This window comes from Carassius gibelio, chromosome A7 (assembly GCF_023724105.1).
Source record: "Carassius gibelio isolate Cgi1373 ecotype wild population from Czech Republic chromosome A7, carGib1.2-hapl.c, whole genome shotgun sequence".
In the NCBI taxonomy this organism is placed as follows: domain Eukaryota; kingdom Metazoa; phylum Chordata; class Actinopteri; order Cypriniformes; family Cyprinidae; genus Carassius; species Carassius gibelio.
Window position 1 is genome coordinate 32,724,840 of NC_068377.1, and position 26,267 is coordinate 32,751,106.

At 35.3% G+C, this 26,267-nt stretch overlaps 2 protein-coding genes and 1 pseudogene across 3 annotated transcripts; 1 reads left to right on the forward strand and 2 right to left on the reverse strand.

The window, feature by feature from the left end:
• Positions 1 to 3,492: 3,492 nt before the first annotated feature.
• LOC128017297 (uncharacterized) lies at positions 3,493 to 6,246 on the reverse strand. Of its 2 annotated transcripts, none has more exons than XM_052602613.1 (8): positions 6,153 to 6,246; positions 5,827 to 5,941; positions 5,595 to 5,689; positions 5,161 to 5,508; positions 4,705 to 5,058; positions 4,515 to 4,622; positions 3,947 to 3,975; positions 3,493 to 3,849 (listed from the first exon to the last, which is right to left on the reverse strand). In XM_052602613.1, the coding sequence occupies exons 3-8, from the start codon at positions 5,635 to 5,637 to the stop codon at positions 3,757 to 3,759; spliced, it is 975 nt and encodes a 324-aa protein (XP_052458573.1). In that variant the 5' UTR covers positions 5,638 to 5,689; positions 5,827 to 5,941; positions 6,153 to 6,246; the 3' UTR covers positions 3,493 to 3,756. The 2 variants fall into 2 exon arrangements, with proteins under 2 accessions (XP_052458573.1, XP_052458574.1); XM_052602614.1 differs by having other exon boundaries at positions 5,827 to 5,898; positions 6,153 to 6,239.
• Positions 6,247 to 7,641: 1,395 nt separating this feature from the next.
• On the reverse strand, positions 7,642 to 10,846 carry LOC128017294 (uncharacterized; annotated as a pseudogene).
• A 7,834-nt stretch (positions 10,847 to 18,680) lies between these two features.
• Positions 18,681 to 21,380, forward strand: LOC128017298 (immunoglobulin kappa light chain). Its single transcript, XM_052602615.1, has 7 exons — positions 18,681 to 18,815; positions 19,229 to 19,294; positions 19,391 to 19,747; positions 19,851 to 20,204; positions 20,327 to 20,437; positions 20,557 to 20,591; positions 20,776 to 21,380. The coding sequence occupies exons 2-7, from the start codon at positions 19,249 to 19,251 to the stop codon at positions 20,842 to 20,844; spliced, it is 972 nt and encodes a 323-aa protein (XP_052458575.1). The 5' UTR covers positions 18,681 to 18,815; positions 19,229 to 19,248; the 3' UTR covers positions 20,845 to 21,380.
• The last annotated feature ends 4,887 nt before the right edge of the window (positions 21,381 to 26,267 follow it).

The following is a 26,267-nucleotide window of genomic DNA, read 5'->3' on the forward strand; positions in this document are numbered from 1 at the left end:
TTTTGAATGAGAGACAGGAAGAAACTGCTCATTATAAAGTGAAAGGTGTTAGAGTGAATATCAGCGGATACATTTTCAGTCTTTGAAGCAAAGTGACAAAATATTTTAATCTAAAGCAGCTGGATTTAGGGCTCACAAGTTTCAAGCGTTATATATATTATGTATGTGTATGTATATACATATGGTAAAACTTTATTTAATGGTGTCTTTGTTAACCCTAAGCCAAAACCTGGTGACATAGTAAGTACATGCAGTTCATTAATATTACAGAGTACTTATAATATAATATAATATAATATAATATAATATAATATAATATAATATAATATAATATAATATAATATAATATAATATAATATAATATAATATAATATATAATTATACTGTAACAAGGACACCTTAAAAAGTGTAATCATATATATATATATATATATATATATATATATATATATATATATATATATATATATATATATATATATATATATAATTAAAATTGTCTGTTTGCATGCACAAATACTTCAGCACATCATAGCTGAAACAGTTTCCTACCCACAAGACTGACCTCTGTCAGTGTTTTTTTTTTTTTGCTTTCCTTTGGCAGGAAAAAAAAATCTTAATGCTTGCAGCTGAGTAGCAAAAAACAAACCAAACGACAACACTTGCAAACAAAAATATTTATCCATTAAACATCTAAACATGTCATCACCTTTACTCTGTTATTGTGGATTTACTTGTTAATATTAACAAAAATAAAATTAATAATTATTTTTCTTTTGTTGTTTAAACAAAAATAAATGCTACATAATATTTGTTATGACATTTTATAAGGAGACAAAAATACATATAACATTTAGTTTGTGGAAAGATGCCTTGAGACCACCAACTCATTTGAGTAAGCACAAACTTGTTAAAAATCCACATCCTGTTTTTAAGCTGGCAGTTGGTTGCAGTGGTGGAGGCCCCTTCAAGTGTTTTTGCACTGCGGCCCCAAACAACCATAGGTACTGTCTGCACCAAAATGTTTTAGGCTTTAAGCTTTCGATATCACAAAGCAAAGACTCCTCCTCAAAGTTAGCATATGTTCATGAAAAGAACATGTGATGCCAACTAAAGTGTCAGTCAGAAGTGGAAAGACAGAGTAAATAATTTCCTGAAGATTGACTGGCAGGAAGAAGCTGGTCAGAACAGACTGAGAACTGCTGTGGTGAACATCAACAGAGAAACATTTAACTCTAGACATGACTGTCAGCCCTGAATATATAGAAATTCTGAAGCATTCTAAATTCTACATTTTAAATTACTACATACTATATAAAGTGAAAATCTTTTATATTAGGTTCTAAAATATTTTTAGTATTTTACTTGCAATAATTTGCTTATTTATTAAATAACCCACTTCACTGAGATGTTTAGTTTGTGTGCTCAGATGTTTTTAGAAGTCAGAAAGAGCTTAATTACAACTAACTATGTTTCCACACACAAGGAGTTTGACTTGGTGATAGCAGGAGCTTCCAGAGCAGAAGACATACACGATAGTGCAGACATAGTAATTACAAAGTAGAGATGAAATATAACACTTATATAAGAAAATCAGAAAATTAAATGATGCACTATAGAGGTAGAAATATAGACAATAAAAACAATAATTGTTTAAAAGAAATTACAGATGTTATTACAGTTATTTGCAGATGTACAGTTTATGTAGTCTATAAATGTACAGTTTTCAGATGCTATGCATAAATGTGTTAGTTATGATGGACAGTTTATAGTTATAAATTTTGCAGGAACAAACTGTTCTTGTGGCTGTCTTTTCTGGTGGTTGGTGCTTTGTAGCCGACCAAAAGGCAACAGTTTGACATACTTTAAAAACTCTCTCTTAAACCTGACAGTAAGTATGTAACTTTAGCATGAAGTTAGGATTTTAAGACTGGGATTTAACATTTTAGCACTAATGTGGGATTTTTGAATAACTTTAGTTTATTGTGTACAGGCCTCATAGCCTCATATTTTGGTCTTTTTTTGACACAGGTGTCCACTAGAGGGGCGTCATGAGACGTTTATCAATAATATTAGGCAGCATACATTTTTGCAACTCTCTTGAAAACATGATGCCGACTAATGCTGTCCCAGATATGATTGAATGGATGAAATATATATATATATATATATATATATATATATATATATATATATATATATATATATATATATATATATATATAGTACAGACCAAAAGTTTGGACACACCTTCTCATTCAAAGAGTTTTCTTTATTTTCATGACTATGAAAATTGTAGAGTCACACTGAAGGCATCAAGGGCTATTTGACCAAGAAGGAGAGTGATGGGGTGCTGCGCCAGATGACCTGGCCTCCACAGTCACCGGACATGAACCCAATCGAGATGGTTTAGGGGTGAGCTGGACCGCAGACAGAAGGCAAAAGGGCCAACAAGTGCTAAGCATCTCTCGGGGAACTCCTTCAAGACTGTTGGAAGACCACTTCAGGTGACTACCTCTTGAAGCTCATCAACAGAATGCCAATCTTTAAAAAAAAATCATCCTTAGGGATAAAAATCTACACCAGATTAGTCTCTAAACTGTAGGAAGACCTTTCACATTAATTAACAACAGAGCTCAAACCTAAATTTGATTACTATTTACTTGCACATAATGCAGTTTTTGAAATTAACTTTTAAGTTATAACAATTTAATTTTTGTTAAAATATAATCATTTACCCAGTGCTCATAACATTTGAGTCCTATGTGACATTTGAATACCCTTTTTAATGGTCTTAATCACCCCTCATAATGGCCTGGCGATTTCCATTTGACATAATTTGAAGCATTAGACTTTGTTACTTAACAAAAGTTACAATATAACTGTAATTCCTTTCCAATGAAGTTATGCTCCTGCAGTGGTTAAAACAACGCTGTATTTGTTCAGTACACGTGCGTACTGAACTGAAAGACCTGTACTGAAAATTTTCGATACGAATACATGTACTGTTACACCCCTAGTATTACCCTATAGGTCATTTAACACATTTCTGCAACATTCTCTTTAATGTTCATGTGAAAATATTGCTTACACTACATTCTAGATGTACGAAAAGGATATATCGACTTATTTATTAATATAGTTGTCATGAGTAATGTCATCAGTATGTGTTGAACGTAATTAGTTTAACTACCTTATTCTCATTACACTAGCATATTGTTATTATTATTATTATTATTATGCAGTAGTTGGCATAACTAGAAAATAATGCAAACATGGTCATCATTTGCACATTTCAGTACCATGGACAAGGGTTTCAACTTCTCTAGCTCTTCTCAACCTCAGACTTTTTCAGCAGTCAGTCAATCTTAAAATGATATGCTGTATTGATGCAGAAATCCAACAAAAAAGAGTCCATGAACGTTGCTTAAAATTAAATGTCAATCAGTTCAGTTTATTTGAAACAATAAATAAACTTTTTTTTTTTTTGTGACTAGATGCAATTTTCATTCAGAAATTGCTAGTAAATTTCACAATTAACATCAAGTAACACACTGCATTAAAGATTGAGATTTTTGAGGAAAAAACCGGAACAGTAATTCACTTTACAGTATTTTTTTTACAGTGCAATCAGTTGAGTGCAGTTAAAATATTAAAATAAATTTAGATTTTATCAATTAAAACACTCTTATTGTGAATAACAGATACATTTTTTTTTTAGTAAAATGTATAAGTTTTTCATGTGCATACACTGAATCATCTTGTATATTTTTCTCTGGGTCTTTTAGGGGTGCTGGACTTTTGTTGAAAGCTCAAAGCAGCATAATTCAAAGCATCTCTGTCTTCATCCTAGATTAGACATATAGACATATATTGACTATAAAGACTAAGCATTTACATTGAATTGCATATGTTATAAAAGCACATGAAATATTAAAATGCTTACCATTAAGTGACCAGCCTGAAGAGTCCCATCTTGAAAAACAATCAGAATTGGGTTACGTAACTACATTGTCATTCAAGAATGTTGATTTGCGCACATATGTGACCCTGGACAACAAAACCATAATATTCAATTTTTCAAAATTGAGATTTATTCATCTGAATAAAAAAGCTTTCCACTGATGTATTGCTTATTATGATAGGGCATTATTTGTCTGAGATACAACAACTTGAAAATCTGAGGGCGCAAAAAAAAAAAAAAAAAAAAAAAAAAAAAAAAAGGATACTGAGAAAAACGCTTTTAACGTTGTCCAAATTAAGTTCTTAGCAATGCATATTGCTTACCAAATATAAGTTTTGATACATTTACAGTAAGGACATTTACAAAATGTCTTCATGGCTCATGATCTTTACCTAATGTCCTAATGATTTAATGATAATGAAATGAGAAATCAGAATTTTGATCCATACAATGTATTTTTGTCTATTGCAACAAATATACCCCATTGACTTTATACTGGATTTGTGGTCCAGGTTCACATATTGGTAAAATTGTATGCAGTAATTCCTACCTTTTTTTCGCTGCTTGTACAACTGTGTACCCAGAAATATGATCACAACCAATGATAAAAAGTTTAAAGTTCCTAAAACCAGGGCAGTTATCCAAGGTGTCGGAAAACCTTAATTAAAAATTAAAGTAATTAAAAAAATTGCAATAAATCTGTGAGTAGACAGAGAAAATTATGCAACTTAAATAGGCACCTGGCATGTCAGGTTTTCTTGCATCTCCAAACAGTATCTGTCCACATGCAGCCACAGCGCAGTAGTAAATCCCAGCATCAGAGTGATTGAGGTTTCTCTTGGGCAGGCTGTAGATACATTTGTGTGCAGTAGAGTTCACATCCGAGCTCCTCTCACATTGAGCGTTCCTGCGCTCCTGAGTGAATATCATTCCTGGAGGAGATTCTCCAGATTCACGTCTGAACCAGTAGACGTTGTGTTCTCCTGCACAGCTCTGAGTGAGGACAGTGCACTGAAGTCCCACTGCAGAGTCTTCTGGATGCACTGGATCTATCACAGCTGTCTGATGGTCAGCCTGCATGTTCAGGTGTCTGCCTAAAAACACAGTAAACAACAACGACATGATTGTCATTTGACCAGACACAATGTGCTACAATACATGTACCACAGTAAAATGCAAGAAAACATTCTGTTTACCTTTAACAATGAGATCTGTGCCTTGCCCAAATGTGAACTTGTATATATATTTAATATAATAGTATGTTGCAGTGTCTGATTCTTCTACATTTGTGATACTGAGATTAAAACTGCCAGCATCTTTTGTTACAAAAAAGCGATTATGTTTGTCAAAGTCATTTTCAATAACGGCAGGCAGAGCTTGATATGATGAAGTGATTAAAAGGGGTTTCTCTCCAGCTCTTTGTTTGACCCAAGCAACAGTAGTTCTTGACTCTTTTGAAAAAATACACGTGAAGTTAACACTGTCTCCAGCTTGAACAATCTTCAGATGATTCTGAGTCACGACGTCTGCATTATCTGAGCTGCCTAGAAAAATTCAATGTCATGGATGAGAAAATGTTAGCTTGCAGTAGAATTGCTTTATTATGCAGTACGTAAACATAAGTACTTACATTTAGAAAGGTAAATCAAAAGGAAGAAATAATGATTAATCATTTTTAGGAGATAATTTGGAACTGGTTGATTCAGAACCTTTAGGGTAAATCATCTAGAAAAAAAGTGGTAGAGTTGTAAAAAAAGAATTGAAATGAAGAAGAAGTATAAACACATGAAACATAAACAATTGATTCATAACTCATATCCAAGTTAATATAAAAAACAGGCTTTGTTTAAATCTGTACTTACAGACTTTATTAAAGATCAAGGTTGGTTTTCACATAGAATCTATCACAAGTTTCCCTTCCTTCTCAACACAGTCTGAGAGAGAAGACACACAGCGACCTTTATGTACTGTACCACCCTTTGAAAGAAAAGCAGCTTTACATGATTCTATTGGCTGATTCACCATAATGTTCATTTTAATGCCATATTCAGGGTCATAGTCACATCAAATCTACAGTTTTCTAGTAGACTGACACATTTGCACCTGAATTCAATATAAATGAAACATCTACTAATAGTACAAATATTTACTGGTTCAAAATAATTTATTAACACATCAAAGTAGTTACCGTATGTTGATTTAAACATGTGAATGGCATCTGTTATCCCCCAATGATATTGGAATGAGATGTTTGTTTCAGCAGAAGAGGATGTATCTGTATCAGATACAGTAATTATGTAAGGTGTTATGTGGAAACTTTTTTTTTCTTCCTTCCTGCCTTCACTTTGACCACAGCTAGAGGATCCTGCACTATTTTTATACAACAACAGAATATTATGACAAGAACTGAGCCCGGTATCAGTGCAATAAATTGACCTTGGAACCGTATAAGTGGTTTGTCTGCGCTTGGCAATGTTTAGCATCAAAATGTTATGCACAGAGTTATATTTAATAAAACTAAATTGAGTATTTGGACCATGTGGCCACTTAATTATGAAGCAAATAAAAAGATAATAAAAATGGACAGAAAAAATTCTCTGTTATTCATATTTTTGCATTATTATTCTGCCTTTCAGTTCATTATTATTAAATATTACTCATATCTGTTAGTTATTCATATCAGGTACTTATGACTCACTGTTTGTCTGTTTATGTACTGAAGCTTCTTCTAAATAATGACATGTGAAATGTTTTATTTAAAATTAGCTTGTTGAACATACTGTATAATAAGTATCAGAATAAAAAAAAACATTGCATGTAATGGAAAAGAGCAGTGAAAATCATTTCCGCTCAGAATGGTGTTTGTGGGCTGTGAATGAGTGTGGGAGGTAAAAATCGAGCAGGGTGGCTAAAAGTACTAAAATATATATATATTGTAGGTCAAATGAGTTGCCTGACAAATAAATTAAATTGATTTATTAATTCATATATGGACAACCCTGCTTATGTAATTCAGCAAACATCTGCAGTTTGTAAGCAATTCAATTGTTAGTAGTTCACACTTTTAGCATATTAGCCTGTTTCTTCCTGCTGCCAAATGCACAACAGGGCTTACATTTTAATGCCCTCAGGATAGTTTTGACACATTTTTTTTCCACCAGAGGGAGTTTATCGGCAACCTCTGTCCATCGTATACTATTTCTATGTTCTCTTGTATTATACACTTGTCAACAGGTAAATACGCCAAAATACATAAAGCAAAATTATTGCTGTTTAAAGAAGAGGTCCAATTTAGACCAATTAGAAAAAAAAAACAGCTTTTTAATATTATTTAATGCAAGAGTAAAATGCACATTAACAAACAACATTACCTGCACATAGACAATCATCACAGTCCTCATCTTTTTTATTTGCAAAAGACTGACAATATTATTTTTTAAAGTAACAGAAGACAAATTCCATTTTTAAAAACTGGCTTAATTTAACTATGTGTATATATGTGTGTGTGCGTGTCTCAGACAACCACCGGGACAAGGCCACAGGAAGCGGATTATGCTTCTGCACAATCTGACTTTGCTGCAGCCTGGAATTGAACTGCTGTTTTCATCTGGTCAGAGGAGAACTGACCCCCCCCAACTGAGCCTGGTTTTTTTTCAAACAAAAATAGGGTGAGCACACTTACATTCTCTTTGTAAATGATTTAAACGTCGACACCATCGTGTCAAGTGATTAATATGCGCAAGAGAGGGAGAGAGGGCAAGACAACGCTTGTGTTGTTTGAAGACGGTGAGCGTGTAGCCCGGGCTCACTCGCTCTCTCTCTCTCTCTCTCGCACGCGCCTCTCTCTCTCTCTGCCCTGTTTAACTGACAGGACTTAAAAACACATGCAAATGATGAACTTTCACTCTATGATGATTAAGCTGTGCAATTAATCTGAGAATCACATTCGTCAATGGCTAGGGAGCAGCTGGCCCGTACAGTTAATGAATAACGGATCAACTATGACAGCCTACATCGCACATTCTGCGATGTGACTATCTGGATTCGTACATCGCGATATCGATGCTTAAACGACACATCGTGCAGCCCTAATATATATAACACATGTGGAATTATATATGGAATTATATACATAACAAAAATATATATTAAGGTTATTTTGAATCATGATCTACAAGGACATGGGTCAAAGGTCAAGATGAGTTATTAGAACAATCTATTACTGAATCAATAAATACATTGTGTCACACTCTATATTCATGAACAGTTTATTAATGTCCTTAGTCATATCTGTGAACAAGCATGTCTATTTCTGGATGGATATAGTATCTAATGAAGTCATGCTACTACATAAAAAAGCAGTATTTCTCAAGAATATTACTTCAGTAACACGGACAGGTATTTATAAATTTCAGCACATTTTGTTAATATGTCACTTTCACGACCACTTCTTAACTTTAGACTGTTTACAGTAAGACAGAAATGTATGCACCAATATATTACACATGAGTGTGTATACAGATGTATATTTATGTATACATATGCAGCAATTAAGGTACAGTAATGGCAAACATCCAATGGTGTTTAAAGCAAACACTGATGCCGTAACTTAAAGCATGGGTTTATGGAATTTATCATAGGGGTGAAATTCTATTATAGGCTAATAAATAAAAATTCAGTTCTACATTTTGAGTTAAAAACAAATTACCCTTAACCAAAGATTTTAATTAAATGCTTTATTTGATGCAACTTAATTGATTTTTAAATTAATCAATAAACAATAATGATTGGGGACTATTTTAACTTCTTAATTTCAGAGCTTACAAAAAGAGTCTTCTGAATTTTAGAACTTTTCAATTTAAGTCAAATTTATTGATATATCACATGTGCATATAATGAATTGTCTTGCGATTTTCTTTCTCTGGGTCTTCTAGAGGTGGAGGGCTTTTGTTGAATGCTCAAAGCTGCATAATTCAAAGCATCTACGTCGTCAGCCTGACATAGAACAGTAGTTATGAAACATTCAGTCAAATAGATTTCATAAAAACATACAGTTGAGTGTAATATTTAGATTGGTAGCAGTGATTAAATTAACTGAAAATATTATATACTGTATTATAATATTATACAAAATGTATTGCATAGAAGAAAAAAAGCATTTAGCTTACCGCAAGTTGACTGTTTTGAATGTTGTGCATCCCATCTTGAAGAAACAATGTAAATTTGCTCATATTACAGTTTCACTGATATTAAACACTGTATTAAAATGTAAAATTGCCTGTTAACATGAAATAAAAGCATACCTTTTTGCTGGTGCTTGTACAACTGTGCACTCATAATGATAATCACGACCGCAGATAAAGTTACTACAATCAATGCAGCTGTAATCCAGTGTGTCTGAAAGCATTCGTCTGCAGTATGCAAATAAACAAAAATGTATTTTTTTAAATATATTAATGCCATCTCAGGAATTTATTTTCATGGAGACTTAAATGGGAACCTGGCATGTGAGGTTTTCTTGCATCTCCAAACTGTATCTGTCCACATGCAGCCACAGCGCAGTAGTAAATCCCAGCATCAGAGTGATTGAGGTTTCTCTTGGGCAGGCTGTAGATACATTTGTGTGCAGTAGAGTTCACATCAGAGCTCCTCTCACATTGAGCGTTCCTGCTCTCCTGAGTGAATATCATTCCTGGAGGAGATTCTGCAGATTCACGTCTGAACCAGTAGACGTTGTGTTCTCCTGCACAGCTCTGAGTGAGGACAGTGCACTGAAGTCCCACTGCAGAGTCTTCTGGATGCACTGGATCTATCACAGCTGTCTCATGATCAGACTGCATGTTCAGGTGTCTGCCTAAAAAGAAAGCAGATAAATAATATTTAGTTGTTTATTTGATTAAACAGAATATATAACATGCAATTAAGCTTGTGATTGTTCATCTTACCTTTTACAATAAGGTCAGTTCCGTCCCCGATTGTAAACGTAAAAAAACAGTTGAATGCAATAGTATGTTGCAGTGTCTGATTCTTCTATATCTGTGATGCTCAAATTAAAACTGATTTCATCTTTTACAATAAAATATCGTTTTATATATTGGTCAAATTCATTTTCAAATGTCCCAGGTAAACCTTGATATGATGAAGCGATTGGAAGGGGTTTCTCTCCAACTCTTTGTTTGACCCAAACAGTGGTTCTTCTTTGATCTTTCGGAAAATTGCATGTTAAGTTAACACTGTCTCCAACTTGAACGATCTTCAGATGATTCTTAGCCACAATGTCTGCATTATCTGAGCTGCCTGAATGAAATCAATATAATAGGAATAGGAGAGAGGATACTTAGTTTTGTTTGCTTTTAAGAACAATAATTGAACAAAGTAAAAACAGGAATTAATTTAGTCTAATTGTAGCAAAATGAAGTTACTTACACTTTGAAATGTTAATTACTAGGATGAAAAAATTAAGCATTTTGTAGAGCTGGCTACAAACAAATGAAAATCTCTATCATGAGAAATAGAAGGGAGAGAACACATTAAAATAATAATAAAAAGATAATAATAATAATTTATCTTTTATTTTCCTTTATTTTGTCAAATGCAGAGAAAGAATGCTAATAATAATAACAACAACATCAAAAATACAAAATTACTCTCAAGGCAGTACTTTACAGGACACTGTTACCTAACTTCAAAACTTCCATTACGGTTGTCAAGTACTGTATTTAATAAGCTTGACATACTAAAAAGTTACTCTGACAAACTACTACTATTCTCTAACAAACAAATCTCTGTTTTAAAACTGTATACTTACAGGCATCATTAAAGATCATAGGGTTTGGTCATATAAACCATCAGACAGGTTTTATGTCCCTCCTCAATAGTGAGACTGAAAGAGAGAACACAAAGAGGTTTGCCTTTATATAGTCTTACACTTCCCTATGTTAAAGAACAACAACTTTTATACATAATTATATACATGTGTGTGTGTGTGTGTGTGTGTGTCTGTGTGTGTGTACACAAACACTTACATAAAGAAGTAATTACATATATAAGCGCATATAAAATAAAGAAAGTACAGAGTTCATGGCCCTAAATTTATTGAATTTTTGCACTGAATTCACAAAACGCACAAAAAGAATGACAAATGCATTCGTCTTTAAAACATAACACTGAGGATATTTTCCTGTAATTTTAATGCTAAATAAATGATGAAATTATAATTGTATACCAGTTCATCATTTAATGTTAGATCTTTAATTTTATTTGTAATGTCTATTAAATGTTTTAATCATCTGCCACATTAATGATTTTGAATTACCTTAATTTGGGAGATTTCTCTGGAAATACTGTTATGCAGTTAATTGACTGACAGCTCTGTTTTACATTAACCATCAATTCTAAGTATGTGGAACACATTGTCCCTTCGGAAATAAAAAAAATATAAGGTCACATTGAATGGAAGCATTCTGCGTAGCACTGCTAGCAGACAGAAAATAAAATAAATAACTCCTAAGTGATGGAAAGAGCTATGAATATAGTCTCTTCAAAATAGATCTTGGGTGAAAAGTATGATCAAAGAGTTGGAAGGGAGGTCAATGTTGTGGTCGGAAAGACTGCTTATTGGTGCAAAGTATTTTTAAAAACACAATGTTGTTCTGGGAAATTCACATCAACAAGTTTAAACGGTACCAGTGGCAGGATGCTGAGCATGCTTAGTTTGATCACAGATGCCCAGTTATAATAAATATTGTTTTCAAAACATATCTGACCTACATGTACTATGTTTTTTGTGTACTATAGGGAATTATTCATAATTAGATTCTGTATGCTACTATATTGAAAAACTGTCAGACTTTGCGATATAACATTAAAGTTAATAATATCTGTCCAGTGGGTTTGTAAGTTTAAGAAACATTAGTGTGAGTTTCGGAACTGCCATTATTATTTGTACACGTAAAGCATTTGAACTCGAGAAACTGAAGACATACAAAATATAAGAGTTTAAAACCATTGTACCACATCAGAAGTCTCTGCTATCTGACTGACTTTTAATCTGAAATCAAGAGGTCATTTGAGCTACGTTCACCACAAACGTCCACAAGTGACTGCAACGTAACAACATCAAAGTGATAAAAGAATAATGATAATAAAATGCAAAAAAGCTTGCCTTGATTGATAAAGACTGTGGTGGCAAGTACAACCACAAATCACAAAATCATGTTTAAACAGAACCATCATTTGTCCATATAAGAGGAAGATATGATACTAAACAAGTGTTCCAGTTAGAGGCCACAGTTTATGACATCATTTCCTGTAGAGTGAGTGACAGGAAGAAGCTGCTCAGTACAGACTGAGAACTGCTGTGGTGAACATCAGCGGAGAAACATTATATCTTTAGCACTGACATAATGACATAATCGTAAAAAAAATCGTTAAAAAAAAATAAACGTTTATGAACAGTATATAAAATTGTAATTAAGTATTAGAAATACTGGAAATATTAATTTTGGTGAACATTTTCAAAATACATACACATACAGTGCATATTTACCCAATCTACTTGTAGATATATATATATATATATATATATATATATATATATATATATATATATATATATATATATATATATATATATATATATATATATATATATATATACAGTACAGACCAAAAGTTTGGACACACCTTCTCTTTCAAAGAATTTTCTTTATTTTCATGACTATGAAAATCGTAGAGTGACACTGAAGGCATCAAGGGCTATTTGACCAAGAAGGAGAGTGATGGGGTGCTGCGCCAGATGACCTGACTTCCACAGTCCCCAGACCTGAACCCAATTGAGATGGTTTAGGGGTGAGCTGGACCGCAGACAGAAGGCAAAAGTGCCAACAAGTGCTAAGCATCTCTCGGGGAACTCCTTCAAGACTGTTGGAAGACCATTTCAGGTGACTACCTCTTGAAGCTCATCAAGAGAATGCCAAGAGTGTGCAAAGCAGTAATCAAAGCAAAAGGTGGCTACTTTGAAGAACCTACAATATGACATATTTTCAGTTGTTTCACACTTTTTTGTTATGTATATAATTCCATATATAATTCCACATGTGTTAATTCATAGTTTTGATGCCTTCAGTGTGAATCTACAATTTTCATAGTCATGAAAATAAAGAAAACTATTTTGGTCTGTACTGTATATATATATATATATATATATATATATATATATATATATATACAATATGTACATATACATATACATAAATAAGTACAGATAATGTTTGTTTGCACCTCTGTGCATACTTTTGCAAGCATGATTTGCATACATCAATGTTTGATCATTTTCCAACCACAGGACTGACCCACTGGTGTGTTTTCACACCCTTCTCTGAATCAAAACCACACATGCACCATTGTTAAAAAAAAAAAAAGTTGCCTCCATTGTGGAAGTCAAAAATAACCCTTCCATGTGAACATATTTATCACAACCTACTCCCTGGTTTTATGTCTAGTGGAAACATGCAGAAATGAAAATGAAAATGAAAATGAAATCATGCAAAATCTTTTGAATGATTCACAAAAGTGACCTGTATAAAAACGGGTTCTCTAACTTAAGATTGTATATACTTTAATTATTAGTATAAACAACTACTACCACAACAACAATTATCAGGCTCAGCTTTTACATGTTGAGAGCCACTTGACACCTTAGAGCTGGGGCCGGGCCTGCTTATGCACTTGAGAATATGTGTAGCTCTTATACTGCAACCATCCTTCAGACACACAAAATAATATACCTTGCCAAGACTGACAAAAGCTTATTTAATTTAGAGATATATTTACTAAGACCATACTACATCCCAATCCATTACATATGTCTGAAAAATTCTGTGATTCTTTCCATGCCATTTAGGTTCAAGAGATAGGCTCAAAATAAACTGAATGCCCCTGAGCAAAAAGTCACCCAGTGACAGTCAATGATCTATCCTTTTTAGTAAATAAATTCCATAAAAACTATGCTAAGGAAATATAAATGGACTAGAAGTATTTAAAAGAAACAAATATGAAATTAGTATGATTTACTTTAACTTTATTTGAAACAAAAATGTATAAAATAATTTTAATCACATTATATGTTACATATTCAAAGATTTAGAAATTAGTATTTAAGTATGTTGTAGATTGCCCTTTTATACAAATTTGTATGGCAGTAAGATTCGGTGCATCGATCCTTTACATTTGCAATAACATGCAGGTGATCAGCAGATGTCCTCGGTGTGTGTATTTGGAATCAGTTTGCAAAGTAAATTAATTTGAATAAAAGGTTTTATTTCTCCAATAGCAATGTGCGTATATATTAATTTAGCAAACTAAAGTAAGCAATACATTATTATTAAGCAATTAATAATAAGCTTGATGCTACCAGCGCACAGATAAACTCATGAAAATAGAAAGAGATATAGAGACGAACAAGTGACTGAGGGACCTCCTGACCCCCTTCGTTGGATATTTACATGGTGGAATTTGTTGGCGGAAAAGCTCAACGCTGCTCAAGCGAAGAAACCGATCTGCTCGTGCACAAAGTTAAAGCGCGCGAGCAGGTCATCTACAGGACAAGCAGGCAGGGCCGTGTTAAGACAGTGTGGTGCCCCTGGGTACTATACCTCAAATGCCGCCGCCCCCCCAGACATAATTAAGGTGATTTCTCAAATCAAATATAATTTCTTAACTTATCCAACTACCGTATTTTTCGGACTACGAGTTGCACCTAAGTTTAAGTCACATCAGTCCAAAAATACGCCCTGACAAGGAAAAAAAAACATATATAAGTCACACTGGACTATAAGTTGCATTTATTTAGAACCAAAAACCAATAGAAAACATTACTGTCAACAGCTGCGAGACGGCGCTCTATGTTTTCAGTGTAGACTACAGGAGCACTGAGCAGCACAGAGCGCCCTCTCGCGGCTGTAGACGGTAATGTTTTAACTTTAACTTCAATGGTAATCAGGGAGAGCAAGCGAGAGTGCAGTCAATCGCTTCTGTCATTGTCGTCCTGAGCTCATTCTTCACTCGTTTTAGAAAAAAACTTTCGATCCCTGGAACATTTTGAACTGTAGCTAAACGTCTAGCGTCCTTGTCTTTCTTTAACTTTCTTTTTGCAAAACCACTCAATTGACGTCTGTCCATTTTGGTTCATTTTCTGTAGCCGTTAAAAAAATACACATTTGCACGTACTTGTTGTGGACCAACTCAACTCTGACAGACTGGGGACGGAAGGAGGTGAATGATAATGGTCATGTAATCTTTATTTATTTATAATTTATTATTATTATTATTATTAAGTTAGTGTTTATAAACGAGTTATGCATGGTCTTTTAAGAATTTTAAGTTAATAATAAAACAATTTACGAAAAATATTTTTAAACCTTGTGTCATGTGGTGCCCCCCTAGTTGTTGTGAATGGTTGGTGCCCCTGGGCACTGGCCCAAGTTCCCTTATGGGTAATCCGGCTCTGTATGTGTGTGTATTGTACAATTGTTCATTTAATTAGCCAATTTCATTTATTATACGTAGTAATAGGCTGAATTTCAAATAGGTAGCCTAATTCTAATATAGCCTACGCAATGACTATCCATTAAATTTTTATATTTATGTAGCCTACACAACAATATTATTTTACACTGTAATTCTTTTGTTTTTAACATTTATCATTTTTGTGTGATGTGTATCCCTGTGTGTGATAAGCAAAGTCAACGTGAACTGTGGACCCGCCCAGAGGCGCATTTTCTACCAATGCGCTCTTTAAATATATATATATATATATATATATATATATATATATATATATATATATATATATTGCACCATTGATTTTAGACCAGGTTTGAACTGGTCTATGGCGCAGTCTATTTTCTGCTCCTTAAAATAGCAATGACAGTGACAGTGACATGACATTCAGCCAAGTATGGTGACCCATACTCAGAATTTGTGCTCTGCATTTAACCCATCCGAAGTGCACACACACAGAGCAGTGAACACACACACACACACACTGACTACGTTTACATGCAGCCAATAACCCGTTCAAAACCGGGATATTAGCAATAACCCGGTCGCGCACGGCCATGTAAACACTGGCAAAAACCCGGATACGCTCATATCCCGGTTTTTAAAAACCGGGATATTATACCTGGGGTACCCCTTTTCTAACCCGAATATTTGGTCTTGTAAACGCATTTCGGCATATCCCCATCAAAATGTGTGTTCTGCGCATGTTCTATTTGCAAGGAATCTTGGTCTTTTGAGTCTTTGGATACAGGAAGAAGAATTGGAAATGACATCTTACGTCCAGACGCTAACCGTGCGTCGCTGTTTACATCGGGATATTGGCGACTGATTACACATTCCATGTATACAGGAGTAACTCTCTCTGCTCACGCATGTAAACGGGTTATCCCGAATGTTTTAGAAACCCAAATAGTGACCTTAACCCGACCATAACCCGAATTTTAACAGCTTGTAAACGTAGTCACTGTGAACACACACCCAGAGCAGTGGGCAGCCATTTATGCTGCGGCGCCCAGGGAGCAGTTGGGGGTTCGATGCCTTGCTCAAGAGCACCTAAGTCATGGTATTGAAGGTGGAGAGAGAACTGTACATGCACTCCCCCCACCCACAATTCCTGCTGGCCCAGGACTCGAACTCACAACCTTTCGATTGGGAGTCCGACTCTCTAACCATTAGGCCACGACTTCCCGTGTGCCAGCAATGCGCCTGAACACACCTCTTTTTTTAGACCAGCAAATTAAACAACGTGGCGCTGGACGGGAAAATGCGAACAGGGCCAGACTGAAACTAGCAAACACACTAGCGCTGCCTCAATCTCCTCAATCTCAATCAGTTTAATGCCGGATTCGCACAAAGATTATTCTTGAAAGATGGAGCAGTTCCCTCTCAGTTCAGAGAAGGCGTTGTTTATGGACCACAACCGGTAAGTGTATTTTATTATTTAAGTTGGTGCGTTTAACAGTTTCTTGTAACGTATTACACAAAGGGCAACACTGTTTAGCTTTGTTAACTAGATGTTAAGGCTGTGCAAAAAAACGAATGCGATTTTCATGCGCATCTCGTCAGTAAAAACGCTCCTGTGATTATAAGTACATCTCCAGCACATGCTCCTGCCCACTTGCTTCTCAAAACGAGTCCAATCGTGTAACCAGGAGGGCAGCATGCTCTAATCTGCTGTCGAATCACAACACAGGAACCGCTGGCCCAATCAGAACTCGTTACGTATTTCTGAAGGAGGGACTTCATAGAACAAAGAAGTCATCAGCCCGTTTTTATGACAGTGAAAACAGAGGAATACTTTTTTTTACACTCGAAACATGTGAACACTTGTTATATTGCACACTGTAAACACAATCAGAGCTTCAAAAAAGCGAGGACCTTTAATAAACATTTTACGTGTTTGCCCTGACAAACAGATGGATTTGCTTGCACAGAGAGAACACAGAGAGTTTTGATGTTGGGCCAAATTTTGTGGTTCCTGTGGCTCAGTGGCAGAGCGTTGCTTTACCAGTATGAAAGGTTGTGGGTGCAAGTTCTATGGAGCACTCCGGTAAAAAGCTAATCATAGCCTGAATGCACTGTAAGTCATTTTGGATAAATGCATCTGCTAAATGTAAATGACTGTTTTTGGAACGTGAGGACATTTCTCTCTCTCTCTCTCTCTCTCTCTTTCCGTACATTAGCTAATTGTTAATGTTAGTTTTGGTTTGTCTTTACAAAACTACGACTGAATTTTTGTGACTATGTTGTAGTTGTTAAATTAGCATTTTATTGTTAATTTTATGTATCATCATTTCCTAGGAATTACATGAGCCAGTTCACACTGTGATAGGCCATGCACTTGTACTACTCAGATGATATGCTCATTTTAAGATTCTTGACTGTAACATTGTAACGTTCGTAGTCACGAGAAGAAGGAGGTGGGAACCAGTGAACATTTAAATAAAACTTTAATAATAAAATAAACACAAAACAGCGCGATAGCCCCTTGTGAATGACTGTCGTGCACGAACAGAAACAAAACACAAAATAAAATCCAGGCCTGGTCCTCTCCCGTCCAGCACTGTTGACACTCCTCCTTTTATTCTTCCAAAACTCGAGACCAGTGAGTGGGGCAGGTGTCACACATTCTCATTAACTCCACCAGCCTCGCTCCATTCCTATGTTACTTGAAGTGTGTTTTGAGAGACTATTGTGTTTGGATAATAAAGTAAAATAGTATCTCTGAATTGAAGCCCAAAAGTTTAATTTTGTATCGAATCCTTGAATTGTTCTCCAAATACCAGGTCAGCTTTAAGGAATATGTGGATGTGTCTCCTTCAACAGACTATTGTTGATACTTTTATTGGGGATAAATTTAACAAAAATTGCAAAATGAAACCATTCAAAATTAAATTATGCTACAATAAGTCACACTGAACACACTAAGTACAGTAGATCTAATTGGCAGCTGACATTTTTTGCAATTGTGTTTCTCATGTCTTCGCCATACTAGTCTGTAATGAGATTTTATTAAGGGAATTTAGTTCCGCCCTTTTTTCTAAAACAACCAGTCAAATTTCAAAGTGTCAGTGTTTGATCTTTAAACACTGCCGTATATATAAAGAGGAAGCAGCCTGAAATAAGACATACACTTTCAGCCAAATAACCAGGGACTTTTATATCTTTTAAATACATATTTTAATTGTACTGCGTGATCTAAGCGGAATCTAAGCGGAACATACTGGATCTGTTTTACCTCAATCGTTATTAGATGACTGTAATATAAAATTCACATCTTTTTATTAAGGTTGTAAGTAATCCCTTTAAACATTTAAGATCTTTACCATATTAAGGATAGCAAAACTATGTGTACCTGTATGTATGTATGTATATATATATATATATATATATATATATATATATATATATATATATATATATATATATATATATGTGTGTGTGTGTGTGTGTGTGTGTGTGTATGTATATATATCTATATATATATATATATATATATATATATATATGTGTGTGTGTGTGTGTGAGAGTACTTTTATTAACAAAATAAAATGATTGAGCTCTCTTATCTGAATTGATTTGAATATTAACAGAGTCAGTATGTTTAAATTGTTAGTGATCTAAAGGTTATTAATTTTGTCCATTTAAACACACTTGTATGTACCAGACTTCTCTATTCATGTGTGCTTATTTCTCTTTTAGATTAATACAGGTGCTGCAAAATGAAGTTTAGAGTTTTGTCTACCCTTTTTCTTCTCACATTTGCAAGTAAGTTTAAAACTGTATTTTAATTGCCCATTTTATTTCACATTTATGTTTGTTACCATGTTACCATTTGTTAACATTTCCACTTTTTGCTTTTAGATGTTACATGTGAAAGTGATGATTTTATTCATCAACATCCGTTGCTAGTTGCTGAATTTGGAAGCAATGTGATTTTACCCTGCTCTCACTCAGATGACTTTATAAACTCTGTTTCGTGGTATAAACATTCTTTTGGCAAGAAACCACTTCTCGTAGCATATTCAGAACACGGCTCTGGAAGTGTTAAATATCAAAATGGCTTCAAAAATACAAATAAATATCGTATCAGAACTGGAAATGGCTCTTTTAATTTGACCATCATACACTTGGAAGAATATGATTTTGCAACCTACTATTGTGCTGTGAGATTTTTGAACATCGTTAAATTTGGAGAAGGGACGATTCTTCTACGTAAAGGTGAGTTTATGACAATATACTGAGCTTCACCCACAATCTGACTTTACATATATGTGTTGTTTTAATGTATTTACAGTTAAATTGAATGTTACGTTTCTTTCAGAGAGTGATGGAATAAGAAGTAACACAGTTCTCCAGCGGCCAGTATCTGACAGACTTCATCCAGGAGATTCAGTGTCTCTGCAGTGTTCGGTCATCAGTCAGATCTGTGCAGGAGAATACAGCGTCTACTGGTTCAGACATTCATCAGAACATTCTCATACAGGACTCATTTACACCAGTGATAACAGGAGTGATCAGTGTATGGAGAGATCAGAGAATGGCTTTTCTACCCAGAGCTGTGTCTACAGTCTCTCTCAGACTGAACTCAGATCATCTGATGCTGGGATTTATTACTGCGCTGTTGCCACATGTGGGAAGATACACTTTGGAAATGGAACTAAGTTGATCATTGAAGGTAACATTTGATTTGCTAGAAATTATTTTAGTACCACAATGATTTTGGTCATAAGTTGAAAGTGATGTATTTTATGTATTTATTGTAGCACATTAAATCTCACATCTATGTGACTATTTCAGATTTACAGTTCACATGGAACCCAATTACTGTAATTCTGGCAACACTGAACATCATGACCATGATTGTGATTACAGTTCTGCTGATAGTGATTCAAAAGATCCACATTAGAGGTATTGTTGTGCTTCTTTGTCTGTACGTTTACTGTACATCAACTAGCTTCATGTTTTTATAAGAGCCACATATATCATCATCATATTTTAACCATAAATTTTGATTTGCATTAATCCAGATACCTTGAATCATCCCAGAAAACAATGGAAGCAGGTAATTACTTTCTTTTCTCATAGTTTAAATACAGAACGTGATTAAAATAATATAATAAAACATATTATAAAACTATTGGCTGAATTAACTTTACACAAAACTGTGACATTGTATAGTAGATTATATAGCAGATTTGTATCAGAATTCCAAATTATGTTTTTATTTCCAATTTTTCTCTTGGCAGATCGTGGATACTGATACTTTAAACCCAGAGGAGACACGAGTCCTTTATACCCAGTCCATCAAGCACTAGCTGACGGTAATGATGGCTGAAAACATTATTACCGCATATTTGTTGAGGACTGATGATTATGTTGGCGAACATGATTTTTTTCTAATGACTGTAATATTCATAATATGTGTACAAGTCCACATTTTAATTTTGCGTTGGATAACAGCATCTGTTAAATAATCATGAAAATGCTGTTTGACTGGTTAAGTTCTGTTATTGTTCTCTTGCTTTTTAAGTATTTAATTTTTGGATATAAAAACCAAGAATGTGGTAGAATAAAATAATATCTCTTTACTGTCTTTCTGCAATCTCTGTCAAGACTCCATAATAGGAATATTTAATTGCTCAGAGTTTACTCTTTCATTCTAGTTGTGATTCTCATGTATTTCTCATTTTAGTATTAACGGTGTCTCAGATATTTCTCCTAAAAATCCTTAAGATAAATAAAGTAAACATGACTGATACATGATACAAATCTGAAAGAAATTAGTCCAAAAGAGGATGGACTGTGAGAAATATGGGAGATCTCTTTATTGTTTTGCTGTAATTTCTTTCAAGACCCCATTATAAAAATGTTTTACAGTTTGCTCTCTCTTTTTTTCTTGATTATTTTGGGTTTTTTACCTTTAATTGTCAGGACAATAGGAAAAGAGATATGAAACTACTGGACCGGTGAGAAGGAAACAGGAGCAGGAAAGCACCTTTAGCTGGGACTTTAGCTGTCTGAGATGCACTTGTGCTTTCACATATGTGCTGCCCACAAGGCTATGACTCTTGACAGGTTACTCTGCTCAGGATACTAAGGGTTGATCCTTTTATATGTCTCAATGAGATAATCAGATTTGTCTTAAGATGTCTTCAATTTTATTTTAGGAGAAGTGTGACTGCATCATTAATAATAATTTCTGTTAATAGTATTCATCGTCTGGCTGACTACTATGGAAGCATATGGGTTTGCAATATTCAGTTTGGAATGTAATATGCAAAATAACGATGCAATATGTAAAATGGCAATGCATTTCTGTATTTACATCTACGTTTTCCAATACTTATCCAAAGAGACAGAACTATTTGCACTGTATTTATCAGTGGGACAATATTCATACAATACTACAACCTAGAAATAATTTGCAGGTCTCAGCAGCACGAATTATGTGCCCAGCTACATCTGATTCAAATATTATGCTAATTAACATGAGCGGTGGTTTCAGACATTACAGTGCTTCACTCGCACTGACTCTTATTCTGTTTGAAAGAATGAAAAGGCAGAGCTGAAGGTGGAGGGATTCAACCAATCAGATGAAAGCAGCGTTTCAGCTCCGTCCACAAGTGCAAATATTGAAGCCATAAACCAAACTGATCAAAACGTACACGGACCCTCTGTCCTGTCCATGTTCTCTCACTTGAATCGTCTTCTTGAGTCTCGAGTCTCTTGACCTTCTGCAAGCCCCGCCTTGTTCACGCAGTGATTGACAGGGCGGGAGGGGGCGGACACGTGATCGGCTCAGAATGCATTTTCAATTTTGCTCATTTCACTGCGGGAAATTTAATGAAAATGCAATCGTAAGTGTCCTGACTGTGACTGTTAATGCAATTAAGAAAAATAGCATTTGAGTGATAATTTTGCCACAGTTTTTGCTTGAACATGTTATACATATCTAATCCCTTCTGTAATACATTTTCATTTAATTTTGCAACGTATAAACCGGTAAATTAGTGTTCATTTTACATATTAAAACTAGTGTGTGAAATGGCAAATGAAAATTATGTAATTTAATCTTCTTTTTAATTTTGTACCATACCTTGCACAAATGTATTGGAAAATGCAAATGTAAATACAGAAATGCATTGCCATTTTACATAGTGCATCGTCATTTTGCATATTACATTCCAAATTGAATATTGCTACCCATATGCTTCCATAGACTACGTCTTGTATTATTTTTTTCTTCTGAAAAAGCTTGTCATATGCGCACAAACTGACAGTCACCACTTATAAGCTACTACTAAATATTATAGAAACGTAATTTTCTGTAAAGTTGCTTTGTAACGATTTTGTATTGTTAAAAAAGCTATAAAAATAAACTTGAATTGAATTGAATTTGATATATTAAATAAAAAAATTATGTAATTTAAACAGTATTTAAAGGTGCAGTAGGAGTTCTTGGAAAATGCTAACTTTAGCCTGCTAGCACAGAAAGTGAATGTCCCACCCTTTATTGTGCAATTAAACATGGTCTACAACAAAACAACTTCAAATATGACAGTCCATGTATTGTGTTTTTACTGAAATGGTATTGATAAATGACATTATAGATATCCAGAGGGGAGACAAAATAAAATAAAAAGAGATCTCTTTAACATCCCAAATATTTCTGGTAGACAGAGGTTACTTCAACATCAAATGGAAACTTCCCCCAAAAAAAGAAAAATCTAAAGTGAGATCTCTTTAACATCTAAAATATTTATCTTAGGTTAAGATTGAGATTTTTGCATAAGTCTCATGCTTCTCAAGCTTGTCACATTTGTCACAACACTCTCACATTTGTCTCCTTTAAAGTTTTAGTAGAGATCTCAATAACATAATGCATTGTGCTCAGGTTTTCTCTTATGCTAAAAAATCTCCTTTAAAGACAGATATAAGACCAATTTACAAAGTGTTCACCAAGTCAAGTACTTGAAAGGCTCTAAATAAAGGAGAAAAACAAATAAATTCGGAGTTTAAGATGAATCACATAGAAATAAGGATAATGTTACTTTTTATATGATTATGTTTATTTGCTTAGACACACTTTGTTGGAAATAGTAATAGCAAAGCTGATTTACAGAAAAAAGTAACCCTGGAGCTTATCTTTACTGAAAGGCAAATAAATGGCCTATGTCTTGATTATTAATTGACTAATTTTATTATTAATACATATTATATGTGTTGCTCCCTTGGACAATAACGACAACATAATTTGCTTTTCTGTAGATTTATTTGCTCGGTTGTTTTTTCCTTTGTGCTTTCTGCAACAGATTTGAGTTGCAAGCTTTAACAAGAACAATGTCTATGCTGCCCTTATTCTCTAACCTTTTTACCTACATGTCTTTCTTCACACAGCGCCCCCAACAGTATACATCTTTTTTCTGACATATTGTTACTGCAAATGAGCTACAAAAAAATTATTGAAACCAATTAAATAATTTTTTGAGTTCATTACACCCTCCCCCTAAAAAATAAATACAAATAAAATGTTTAAAAATATGTCTTTATTTATTTATATTTTACTATTTCTGGGTAAATATTTAAAATGTAAGTTCCCTTTCATCCGTTCAATCTTGATGCCTTGTCGGTGACTGACCCAAAATGGGTATCGCTTCGATAGACCAATCTAATTTGAGTGTAAACTAAACAAGCCAATGCACATTGGCATGCAATTATTGGATGCAGCTGCCGCTGATCACTGCGTGAGTATAAGAAGGCAGCAGGTGCAATGCATACCAGCTTTTCGCCTCAGAGCTGAGCGACAGTATCGTTCTGCTTACCTCAACTGTGTCTGTGGTGAACTGCGGGTTTGGCATGCTCTCGGAAGCTTTGTGTGTTGGCGAGACGGTGCTTCAGCGGCGGTCATTCCTGTGTCAAGTTGATTCCACACTTTAGGCCGCACTACCCCAGTCGTGTTGCAAGCGGCCAATTCCCCTGTGCGCCTCAGCATTAAAAGAGCCTAAAGAGCAAATTTCTCTAAAAGAACTTAAAGGTTCTCTTAAGGGAACCAACCCTCTAGGGCCCACCACTCCTCTTGCACCTCTGATCCAGTGGAGGAACCCACGGAATGCCCACGGTAGATCCTTCCCGGGCCTGTAGACACTCGGATAGATTGTGGATGCCATAGCCCTGGCTTATCAGGCTCAGGGTGTGCCTTGTTCATTCAGGTTGCAAGCTCACTCAACTAGAAGTGTTTCATCCTCCTGGGCGCTGGCTCGTGGCGCCTTGCTGACAGATATTTGTAGAGCTGCGGGCTGGGCAAGCCCTAACACGTTCGCTAGGTTCTATAGCCTTCATGTAGAGCCGGTTTCCTCCTGTGTTCTCACGTCAAATGGGTATTGGCACTGAGAGGCCCCGATTATTGTCTGCTTGCTTAAACTGCCCCAGAGTGTCCGTACTGTAGACCCTGTTGAGATCCTCCACCACCCTAGGCAGCTGGACGTGGTGGAATGTCCAGCGCCAGGCCTTTATGATGAATCCGTGAGAACCATGGAAGGCTGTGTTCCATATTGAGACCTAAATGGTACTCGTATGTGTATAGTCCACGCTAAAGCCTTGGAGCCCATGTTTCCCCGGCAGACTTCTCCCTTCCCAAGAGAGTTTTAATCACCTCGAAATTCTCCAAACACTCCTAAATGGATGCTATATGTGTATTTGCCCCTGAGACCTCCTACGGGAGGGATGGGGCTTCCGCAGCATGACTGTTCCAAGCGGAATGGCTATGTTTTCCCAGTGTTATCCAGTCTCACCCAGTGAGGCAGTGCTTTGACAATGGTGGGTGGAACTATTGTTCCGAGCCCCGGCCTACACCTAATAGGGGTACAGGCGGCTGGCACAGGGCACTGGAAGGGGCAGCACCCATGGCGCTTTGGTAGTTCCCATTTTGCATCAGTCACCGACATGGCGTCGAGAGTGACCGACTGAAAGGGAATGTCTTGGTTACTTATGGTAACCCTCGTTCCCTGATGGAGGGAACGGAGATGCCACGTCCCGTCGCCATGGTTGCTGTACCGCCACTGAGCTGCCGGGTCTCTGGCTAGGCTCCTCAGCGAAAACCTGTTATGGATTGCACCTGCTGCCTTCTTATAATCACACAGTGATCCGCGGCATCTGGACGCAATAATTGCATGCCAATGTGCATTGGCTCGTTTAGTTTACACTCTAAGTAGTTTGGTCTATCGATATCCAATTTTGTGTCGGTCACCGACATGGCGTCTCTGTTCCCTCCTTCAGGGAATGAGGGTTACCATACGTAAGTGAGACGTTCCATTGACAGTTCGATATAGATACTTTCTCACAGCTTAACAATAAAATCAACATCTTCTACCTCCATACAGTTATGACATCACTACAATCATCTAAACTTTTATACTTAATGTGTGTTGAGAGGTGTCTTGTCTTTAGGCTCGCTGGAGGGCCCCCCAAAACATCCTGTAATGACAAGTGAACACAACCACATTCACCACCACAATGTATTGACAAATTTTCTATGTCACTTTAACACTGCATTAATCTCAGAGCATTTCATCTCCATACTGTAAAAATGGTCATTAAAGCAACTGTATGTAGTTTTGTGTTTGTTTGTGGTTTTAGAAACTCCTACAGTTAAGGGAGTGGAATTTATTGTCATACATATATCCCTATCGTAATTGTCATGAATAAAAAGTGGTTCGTTGTACGCCTGCATGTTGCTGCC

Coding starts and splice junctions, on each gene's coding strand:
- LOC128017297 (XM_052602613.1), bottom strand. CDS start 5,637: ATGATTAATCATTATTTCTTCCTTTTGATTTACCTTTCTAAAT. Junction 5,059..5,160: donor CACAGATCTCATTGTTAAAG/GTAAACAGAATG, acceptor CTGTGTTTTTAG/GCAGACACCTGAACATGCAG. Junction 3,850..3,946: donor TTCAGGCTGGTCACTTAATG/GTAAGCATTTTA, acceptor TGTCTAATCTAG/GATGAAGACAGAGATGCTTT.
- LOC128017298 (XM_052602615.1), top strand. CDS start 19,249: ATGAAGTTTAGAGTTTTGTCTACCCTTTTTCTTCTCACATTTGCAA. Junction 19,295..19,390: donor TTTTCTTCTCACATTTGCAA/GTAAGTTTAAAA, acceptor TTTTGCTTTTAG/ATGTTACATGTGAAAGTGAT. Junction 20,205..20,326: donor AACTAAGTTGATCATTGAAG/GTAACATTTGAT, acceptor TGACTATTTCAG/ATTTACAGTTCACATGGAAC.